Raw genomic sequence first — 10,786 nt, forward strand, 5'->3', positions numbered from 1 at the left:
CATGCTAACCAATAGATACATACATACACATACACATGCATACATACGTACAAACATAATAAATAACTAGCTTGATGGATGGATGGTCAATTAGCATTCAAGTACATACTATGTACTAGGGACCATACTGAGCAATAGATAGCTACATACATACATACACGATAGATACATAGCTAGACGGATGGATGAAAGGAGGGATGGACACTGTAAGTACTATTGGAATGTGAGAAGTTGTCATTCTCTCAGGGTTGTTGTTTTAGCAGCCCCAGGATGGATTTGGGCCTCACACACACATCTTGTGAGCTGCCTAGCCAGGGTTTAGGATTTACTTTGTGAACAGAGTGGTGGGAAGGAGATTCAAGCTGAGCCTCCTTGACTCAGTGCCCTGACCGACTGATGGAGAAAACCAACCACAGGGTGTGTGGGCACGAAGGCGTGTGAGCGAAGAGCAGACTGTATAGAAGTAATTCTCAACCTAAAATGAACATGTAAGCAGATGTGGTCTCATGGCCCCAGCCCCCACTCCCGCCCAGGTTGCTCAGAGCTCCATCACTCTCCTGCCCTCGGGACCCGGGGCAGGCAGGAACCTGGAGATCTGTCTGTCTCCTTCCTGCTGCCTATGCTGTTGGCTCAGCAGCCAGCTGCATTTTGGTTGTTTCCACAGACTCGGTTACTATTCCTCTGCATTTAGATGAAGATTGTTTCGGAAAGAGAATCCTTTTAAATGCCTCCATCCTGTGTCCCAGTGAGTCGGAGGAGTCCAGTAAGTAACATTTGGAAAGACTCCTGTACTGGTCAGGAAATTAAATGTAACCCTCGGGGTGGGGGGCAGGGAATAGGGAAGCTGCTGGTGGGCAGAAAGACTGGCTTTGTACACAGGTGGGCCTGAAAGGATCATCTCTTCCCTTACCCCCCCATTTAAAAATCCAGAAATATAAGAACTGAAAATACACTGACTTATAAACGTGAAAAGAAACCCAAAGACTTACCCAAAGATTCATCCTTTATTGTTAGATGCTTGATATTGTAAAAATTTAAGTAATTAAACAAAAGCGTTTGATCCAAAGGCCTCATACACCATTCACGGTTGGAGGAAAGTGTTACTTTCCAGCACAAGTCAAGAACATAAGACCCTTCTTTACCTGGCTGCCCACAAATTCCTGGCAGAGCACCCAGTGCCAACTAAGGGCTGGTTTCTGCCCATCCATTTCATGTGTAATGTCTCAACAATGCATCCAGGCGGTAAGACTTTGTTAGACCACATAAGTTCCTTGAAGGCAAGAGACCTTTATCTAAACCTTGTACCACCCCCTGCACTTAGCTCCACCCAACTGCATACTCTCTGAGCATACTAAATGTTCGTTGCGTTCATTTTTGCATTGTTTTAAGTGAGCTCCCAAGCCTAATTAACAATGGCCCATTAGCTATTGACTACAGTTACTATGTTCAATACAGTTACAATTCATCCTTTATGTCAACTCCATTGGTCCCATTTCCTCCTTCATCCCTGTTTTTTTCTTCTTCCTTCAGCTCTTTGTCTTTTTCCAGTTCAGATTGGTTAACATCTTCATCCTCATCCTCATCATCCTCTTCCTCCACTGCATATTTCTTCTCTTCTTCTTCTTCTTCGGCAGCTTCTATTTTTTTCTTGGTCTCTTCCTGTTGTTTTCTCTTTTCCTCTGCTTCATAAGCTTCCCTCCATATTCTTTCTGGGTCCTGTTTTGAATATGTAATTTCCACATAATTTGGAGGTTAGACAACTCTAATTTTCCCCTCCCACCATCTCTAACCTTTGAGAAGTGACCTAACCTTTAAGGTTAGGTTCATTGGTTCCTCCTACAGGAACCCTTCACTGATTTTCCCTCCTCCCCCAGATCAGAAGTGATCTCTCCCTCCTCAGACTTTGCATAGCATCTTGTTTCTCTCTGGTTCTTGTGTTCTATTCTATAGTATTATATAACTGTATTATTTCCCTTCCCACTTCCCCCCATTATATACTCCATAAGGGCAAGAACTGTCTTAACTATCTAAAGTTCTCCCCACGGTACCTAGCACAAAGTCTTACACATGGTAGGTACTTGAACAGGTGGATTATCCAATGAATGAATGAATGAATGAATGAATGAATGAATGAATGAATGACTCTAGCCTGCCCTGTAGGAGACATTTTCACTCCTTGGCTACATTTTAAAGAATCTGTAGAGTGGTGTTCATTTTCTTGGGAGTGGGGGATTTGGAGGAGATTAGCCCTCGGTGGTTCCTGGGAAAAGTAATCTTTCCCTCACTAAATATATGCAGATTTGGTTATAAAGACTTTGGTTTTCTCCCCTTTCTCCCAATGGGCAGGACCCTGGGGGTAGGTGGGGGAAGGGAAAAGAAGTATATGTTAGTTGAAAACAAAAGAAAATTCATTTGAATTTTAAAAAAGAAATCATGTTAAATGTAAACTGATACTAAGGATATTTAATTGACTGTATTGATGCCTAATGTTCATCTTTTAATAAAAAAATTAGATTTGTTATATGTACTTATATTTCTTTTCAGTCCCCTAGGATTGCAGGGAGGTGTCTCCAATGGCTTGTAAGCTATGCCAGTAGAGTTGAGGGTCTTCCTGGCTCTTCCAAAGGGGAGCAGCCTCAGTTAGCCCTGCTAGGCTCATTGCCAACAAATCAGCCACCAAGGGATGAATTCTTTGGTTACAACAAAGAATTCCAGGGCACGATAAGTGATTAAATTATAATTAGGTGATCCTGCTGAAATTTGCCCATGACCAAGCAAAGGCTCTGCTTACTTTTCTTACTCCCCAGGTCTGATTTCCAACTTTTTCGGCAAATTCTTCATCATTTGTCAGGAGGAAATTGTCAAATATAGAACCAGATTTTACCTGTTGGAAGAAAAGATGCTTGGGATAATTACCATGAATTTAGATGAAATGTTTTTGCTTTCTCCCAAAGTCAATAAATAACCTTCTTGAGCCATGGGATAATATCTTCATTGGCTGTAGAAATAGCTTCAGTGCAGAGAGGACAGGAGAAGCCAAGGCCCTCTGCAATCAGGGACCACACTAGATGACTAATTTTTGCTCCTCCCTCTGCCCATACCCTCAGTTCCACTTCCCATATGCTGTATTGCAGCCAAACTTTGCCATTTCCTTTCTCCTAGTCTTTACCTGCGGGAAGACCGTCTCTTTACCACCTTATCTGACCTTGTGTATGTGTCTTCCTTTCCTTCCAGGCCCACCTCAGCTGCTGCCTCTTTCAGGAAGCCTTCCCTGATTCCCTTGCCCAGCTCTAAGTATGGTCCTCCATTTGATTCTGGGCACCAGAACTTGTGGGTCCACAAAAGGGCAGCTGATGGACATACAAAAGGGGACCAGCTGAAGGAACTGAGGGTGTTCATCCTGGAGAAGAGAAGACTGGGGGAGACACGAGATCCTCTTCAAGGATATGAAAGGTTCTTGTGTGGAAGGCACATGAGACTTGCTCTCTTTGGGTCCCAGAGAGAAGAACCCGGAGCGGGGTGTGTATGGAGGTGGGGTGGGGGGTGTTGCAGAGAGACAAATTTGGGCTAGATGACAAGAATCACTTCCTTCCATCATGAGAGGCCTTGCGATACAGCAATTGAGCTTCATGGTTTGGAGTAAGTAGAGATCTGGGTCGAAATTCTGTCTTAGACAATTATTAGCTATGTAACTCAGAGCAGCAGTGTCATTATAGAGAATAATAGTAGTGCAGATAATACCTGCAGTACCTACCTACGTTGTGATGTTATTGTAAAGACCTAGTTAGATAATGGCTGACAAATTTTAACTCACTGGCTAAACACCAGCATGGCTAGATGACAATTCATTTGAAAAAGATCTGGGGGTTTCAGTGGAAGGCAAGCTCAATATGATCCCACACATGTCAGAATAGCCCCCCAAAAAGCCCATGTGATTGTAGGCTGCATTCTTGTCATGTGGGTACTCTTAGAGCACAGTGTCCAGAGCTGGGGAAGTGAGAGTCCCCCTTCCCTTTGCCCCGGCCAGGTCACCCATGGAAGACTGGGTTCAGCTCTGGCCACAGGATTTTCAGAAGGCCATTGATAAACTGGAGAGTGTCCAGAGGAGACAGTCAAGATGGGGAAAGGCTTGGTTGACGTCATCTGGTGGACTTGGGGATATTTGGCATGGGGGAGGGAGAGGAGACAAGAGAGGGGTCTTCAAGCATTTGCAGGGCTGTCCATGGAGAAGGGCGTGCCCTTGTTCCACTTGGCGCCTGAGGGCCAACAGGCAGATTTAGGCTGGATGTGAGGGAGAAATCACCTTGGGAGATCGTCAGCTCCCCCTCCTTAGAGGTCTTAGAGTGAGGCTAGATAAAAGTTGATTGGAGATGTTACAGAAGAAAGACTTGGCCAGGGATGGGTTGGACAATATGGCGCCCTAGGTGTCTGTACGTCAAGGTTCTAGGACCTCATAGTCACTGGCTTTGATTTCTGGAGTCCATCCTGTTGCACTTGGTTGCTTTTTTTTTTTTTTTTTTGCCTAATACTGGATTATTTTGAAAATTATTATTTACTAACACATTTTGTATATTTTGAATATTATGAAATCTTGCAGGGTGAGCTCCTTTGTGGTATTTTAAAAAGAATAACTGCTTATTAAAGTGTTTATTTGCAATTCCGCCTCCCCTGAGGTTCCAGTCTAAAGTCTCCTCCTGGTACAGGAGTGAAGCTGGCTCTCAAAGGCTCTATGACCAGAGGCTCTGTGCGGCTGGGAGTGTGTGAGCCAGGATGGAGCTTTGTGTCTGTCAGCCGAGAACCAGCCCACTCATTACTGAAAGGCTCATCACTCTACAGGCAGCGCACTACAGTGGACAGGGCTGGATCTGGATGTGAGGGACCTAGATTCAAATCCCAGATCAGCTACTTTCTACCTGTGTGACCTTGGTTAAGTCCCTTTACCTCCATGTGCTTCAGTTTCCTCATCTGTAAAATGAGAGGGTTAGACTCAACAACTGAAGAGGTCCCTTCCTGTCTTAGAACTGGGATCCTATGATCCAGTTTGGCCGAAAAGCTTGGATCTGGCCCATCATTCTAGGCTGTCCTGATCTTTCTGACATTCTACATCCAGAAAGTTGTTCATGCAGACTTGAGGCGCCACAGGTCAGAGACGTTGCAGTGAGGATTCTCCCATCAGACCTGGGTATAGATTACCCATCAGTGTTTGGCTGGATCTGGGGCCTCCTTGGGCTGGGCATTCCTACCCACGTGGATCACTCTGTTACCATGGCTTCTCATCTGGGCACTCTTTTGTCCATGTCCCTCAATCAATCCATGAGCATTAAGTGCCTGTGATGTACCAGCCTCTGGCCCTCTTGGCTTTATCCTCAGCCAATTCTCCTCTTCTCTTCTTGCCTCCCATTCCAGCCCATTTATTTGACCTTCTCCAGTCTAGTTGCTTTCCTGATCTCATATTTTAAAAAAAATTCTGCCAGAAATGGCCTCCCCACTCATCTCTGCCAATAAAGTCTAACCTGTCCTTCAAGGGTCAGCTCCATTATGCCTCCTCCAAAAAGTCTTCCCTGACCCCCCTCCCCCAGCCAAACATGCTGTCTCCCCCCTGGGACTACTCAGAACACTCAGTACCTCTCCAAAATCAGCTTTGTACCTGACTTTTTACTTATGTCCATGTTTCAACCCATCATGGCAGGAATTATACCCTATTGACCTTGGATCCCTCAATACTGAGCACAAAGCTTTCTTTGCTTGTACCAAGAGGGTAACTGAGGGGAAGGAATTCTAGAAGGAGCCCTGAAGTTAGGAACCTTGGGCTTATATCATGGATACTTCCAACTAGCTATGTGACCTTGGGCAAGTCACATAAACTCTTTGAGAAGCCTCAGTTTCCCCATGTATAAAGTGGGGATATTAATAGTTATTATGCCTCCTTCACAAGGTTGTCATGAAGAAAGTACTTTGTAAACCTGAAACCACTTCAGAAATGGGGCCTGTTATTAGGGTTTATTGAGGGGAACAGGGATTCAACTGAGCTGTAAGCAAGAAGTATTTATTATGTACCTACTATGTGCCAGCATGCAAAGACAAAAATAAAACAATTTCTGCCCTCAAGGAGCTTACATTCTATTGGGGGATACAACATAGTAAATACAAAATTAATTAGAAAATATATAATATATACAATGTAATTGGAGAAGGAAAGACATTGGCAGGTGGGAAGAGATTGTACTATGATTTCATTGTTATCATAACTCCTAGGTGAGGAAATTCCTTTTTACCAATTTTACCAATTTAGAGGGTTACCTATAGCCCTGGGAAGTTAAGTGACTCACCCAGAGTCACACAGTCAGTATGTGGTCTTCTCAGGTCTTCCTGGCTTCAAGGTCAAGTCTCTATCCACTATGCAACACTGCCTTTCCACAGAGATAGGTAAAGTAAATGAGGCCTTGGTTTCTGGAGCAGTAGTAATACCAGTAATGACAGTAATCCCCTACATTTGAAGCATCCTGTCAACTTTTCAAAGCTTATTCACATCCATGATCTCACTTTATTGTCATAAGCAACCAAAGATGCAGAGAACAGGTAGAATTATGCCATTTTATAGATGAGAAGACTGAGGCTCAGAAAGGGAAAGGGGCACTGAAGGGAGATTCAGGTCTGTCCATCCTGAACCTCAGGCTCTTTCTGCCTACACAGGGTTCCTTAACACCTTGGTGTGTTGGAAGGCTTAGCCTTGTTCTGCTTGGCCCCGGGGGCAGGACCCAGAGCTGGGGGAGGAAGCTGCAAAGAGGCAGATCTAGGATTGAAATCAAGGAGAAGCTACAATACTTCTCAACATCTAAAAGTGGGATGGGCTGCCTTGACAGGTAGGTAGTCAGTTCCCCACCACTGGGGGCTTCAAGTGGCAGCATGGATTCCTACTCATTTATGGGTTGTTCCAGAATCCTTCTAAGGTCCGTTCCCACTATGCAATTCTGGGATTCTAAGCGATTGCCAAATGTGTATGCATTTAATTACTACATACCTGCCAAATATCCAGGCCCAGGACACTGATGTTGTAATATCTGTAAATATTGGGATCTGCTTTATACTTCGGATTGTCAATTTCTGGATGCACCCACTCACCTTTATAATCTGGGTTATCAATTATTCGAGGCTTCCACTCACCCTAAAATTAAAACAGGAAATATTGAACAGGAATATCGGCCTTTTCCCAGCATTTCTAATTTCAAGCAATGAGATAACCCAAGTTATTGTGCTCAAATTCTGCTGAAATTTGGATTTGGTCCTAATTGTAATAAATTGTTTCATTCATTCATGTATTTATTTAATCATTTGTTTGTCTGTTTATGTTTTATAAATAGCCTGCACCCCAGAGCCCTGTGCTGTTACTGGTGTTTCTCAATGACTTGAATAAAGAGGTAAGTTGGAACATCTCCAGGGACAGGGAGCACTACTTGTTGTGATCTAATCTGTTCCATAGTTGGACAGCTCTCAATGTTAGAAAGGTCTTCCTTACCTTAAGCCAAATTCAACCTCCATATATCTCCTACCTCCTAGTTTTCCCCTCTGAAGCCACACAGATGATGACAGAACTTTAAAAATGGAAAGGACAGAATCATGTCACCGAGCTCTTTCTCCTACAGACTAATCCTTCCCAGTGGCCTCAGCTGTTCCTCAAAGGAAGGACAAGATTTGGTGAATCAGTTAATACACACTGCCAGCTCAGGAATCCCAGGCCAGCTCTCCTCACAGCCTCCCTTGAGGCATATAAACAAAAGAAGTATGTTCTGACCCACGCAAGGTAAGCCTGGCCTCATCCTTAGCCCAGTGCCCACCCTAAACACATCCATCAAGCCTTAGAGTTGATACTTTGTCCATTAGAAGTTCCATTCATTTCTTGTTTTATATTTTGTTTTCTTTGCAAGAGAAAACCCCCCCTTTACCTTATACTTTGGGTTTGGGATCAAAGGGGGCTCCCACTCGCCATCCATTGCTGCATCCCAGTCATTAGGCTTCTTTGCGTCTGGATCCGGGATTTTTTCAAAATCTTCCCAGTCCTAAGATAAAATTGATCCACCTTAAGGACTCGTTGGTGGCCTTGGGATACAGCAGATGGAAATATACACAGAAGACTCTTGTCATGAAACACAAAATGTGAACCCTTCATTGGAGGTGGAAGGGTTAATAAGCCAGTGTGAGTGAATCCTCCCTGCAGGTCCATCTAAAATGAACAATTCTCCTATTCCCTATTCTCCCCTCCATCAGACCTTGATCTCCATTTGACCTCTGATAGGAATGGGCAAGGGGTTGCTGGCTGATGGCTGGGTCCCCCGCTCCTCCCTTGGCTGTCCCATGCCAAGACAGGAGCAAGCCTGCCTGATGCTGGAACCGTGGTCTTCTCCTGTGTCTGAGGGATTCAGCAGCTTGGGCGGAGGCCAGGAATTTCCAGTTCTTTCAACTGAACTCATATGGCATAGCTTCCAGATCCCTCAGTGAAAAAAGGAAGGTTAAGGATGTCAAGGGGTGGAGTTGCACATCATGAAGGGCACCCAGAATGCTGGTGGCCCCAGAGTCAGGGCCAGGGGCTGCTTACTGGGCCTAGTGCAGGGTAATAGGAAAGGCTGCCTGCCTGCCTGGAAAAATCTCTCCTCTTTATGGAGGAAGTTCTACAATCAGTAATTCATTCAATTAATGACCCACTATGAATTTCTTGAGCACCTACTATGCAAATGATGCTATCATGGAGATAGCAGTACAATTGTACTGTACAGTATTATACAATTGTTCTTGGATTCAAATGAATTAAACAATTGTTTAAGTGACTGTTAGGTGTCCAGCATAGTTTGGCCCCTGGGGATACAAAGATAGCTCTCCCAGAGCAAAATATTTCCAGATGTGCGGGAATGCCTGCTGAAAGTGAAATAGTGAAAGGGTTATGCTTTCGATGACTCATAAAATTCTCAGTCTCATTAATTAGCATCATTTATAGACAGGGGACCAGGAGCAGAATCCATTTACCTCTGGTTTCTTGTCATCAGGATCCTCAATTTGGGGTCTCTCATCCCACTTTCGAGGTTTCCTCGCATATGGATCTTTGATTCTTTTGGGGGGTAGAAAATCCCAGTCATCCTCTAAGGCCCCAACTGCCACCAGTTGATTATCTATCTTGACCCCGTAGGTGCAATCCGGGAGAAGAATCAGAGTATATAGGTGAGTGTCTTTATTGATCTGCAGGGAAGGAGACAATTTTGAAGGCTCTGCAGCATTACCTAGTCTGGCTCCCCTCTCAGAAAATGTATTACCCAAGACAGGAGGAGCAAGGGGTCTGATTTGGGAATCTGAAGGGTCATAGGTGGTGCTGACCCTAGATCTCTAATCAAGCCTGGCCCAGCATGGCCAGAAGATCTGGGACAGTTGCCAAGGAAGAACTTTCTTCTCTACCCTTTAAAAACCGAAAGGACAGAATCATGTCACCAAGTTCTCTCTCTGACAGATTGATCCTCCCCAGTGGCCTCACCTTTCCTTAGTGGGGTTGTTGTACTAGGTAGAGAAGGAGAGGCTCAGAGCTCACCTTTCAGTCCTAGGCCTCAGAGCACCTTGCAGTGTCCAGGAGGAAGATATGAGCATTATTGATGTTGTTATCATTTAACAACGTAACTGGACCAGTAGGAGACAACGCATCCATCTGGGAGACACACACTCAGGGCCCCACGTTGATATAGAGCAAGTAGGAAGCAGCTTCATGGAGCATGACCAAACAAACTGAGTTCAAGTATCACCAATTACACGAACCATTTCCTGATCGCCTCTGCTGCTAGAGTCCCACAAATTACTTTGTGTTTACCTGGTACATGCTTCACAGTTACATGTATGTATGTATATGTATATGTGTACATATATATGTTTACATATTTCGCCCCCCCCCATAGAATATAAGTTCCTAAACCAGGGGTGGGGAACCTGTAGTCTTGAGGCCACCCCTGTGCTCAACAGGGACTATTTTATTTTTTTCTTCAAAGGTGCTTCCCCTTTCATAGTATAAGTCATTGTCCATTTCATATGTGGACATTTTATTTACTGAAAGAAACAGTAAAAGGATATTTGTATGAGAAAAACAGCTTCAGATAGTTGAGGACCCGGGAGCAAACAATCTCTCAGATAAATGTACTGAGGGGAAACATCTGAAAGTAGGTCAGAGACAGGAATGCTGAGTATAGGTGGGGGTGGTCACGGTGCCTTGCTGTCCATTAGTTCCTTAATCTATAACCCTATTCTAAGGGTTTGGAAGGCTGTAACTGAGAAATGAAATGAAAGAACTGGTTGGAGACTATCGAAAAGTTGTACATGGCACATTTGTGTTACACCTGGTAGAACTGTGGAATTTGGGTTCTCCACCTGAGTTCCAGATGGGTCACCATTCACGAAGAAGCCTTGCTATTAGACTTCACAAGAGTTGGTGAGAAGATGAGAAACCAGAGATCAGAAGAACAATATAGGACACAGCAAACATCTGGAGATGAGCCGACAATAGAGAGAAAAGCAGAGTGGAGGAGAATCAAAAGAGAAGAGTAGGGGGCAGCTAGGTGGTGCAGTGGATAGAGCACCTGCCCTGGAGTCAGGAGGATCTGAGTTCAAATCCAGTCTCAGACACTTGACACTAGCTGTATGACCCTGGGCAAGTCACCTAACACCATTGCCAACCCCCACCCCAGAGAGAGAGAGAGAGAGAGAGAGAGAGAGAGAGAGAGAGAGAGAGAGAGAGAGAGAGAGGGAGAGAGAGAGAGAG

General features: G+C 44.5%; 1 protein-coding gene across 1 annotated transcript in view; it reads right to left on the reverse strand.

Moving 5' to 3' along the window:
* Positions 1–1,518: 1,518 nt before the first annotated feature.
* The window catches only part of LOC114024815 (calreticulin-like), a gene marked incomplete at its 3' end in the record, with an annotated part of 24,536 nt that continues 15,268 nt past the window's right edge, over positions 1,519–10,786 (reverse strand). Inside the window, exons 5-9 of the mRNA XM_027837970.1 lie at positions 9,019–9,228; positions 7,944–8,057; positions 7,022–7,165; positions 2,792–2,884; positions 1,519–1,716 (exon numbers count right to left, since the gene is read on the reverse strand). Of these exons, the coding sequence (XP_027693771.1) occupies positions 1,519–1,716; positions 2,792–2,884; positions 7,022–7,165; positions 7,944–8,057; positions 9,019–9,228 (759 nt within the window). The remainder of the gene's footprint in view (positions 1,717–2,791; positions 2,885–7,021; positions 7,166–7,943; positions 8,058–9,018; positions 9,229–10,786) is intronic.

This window comes from Vombatus ursinus, unplaced genomic scaffold (assembly GCF_900497805.2).
Source record: "Vombatus ursinus unplaced genomic scaffold, bare-nosed wombat genome assembly UNPS02014825.1, whole genome shotgun sequence".
Lineage (NCBI taxonomy): Eukaryota > Metazoa > Chordata > Mammalia > Diprotodontia > Vombatidae > Vombatus > Vombatus ursinus.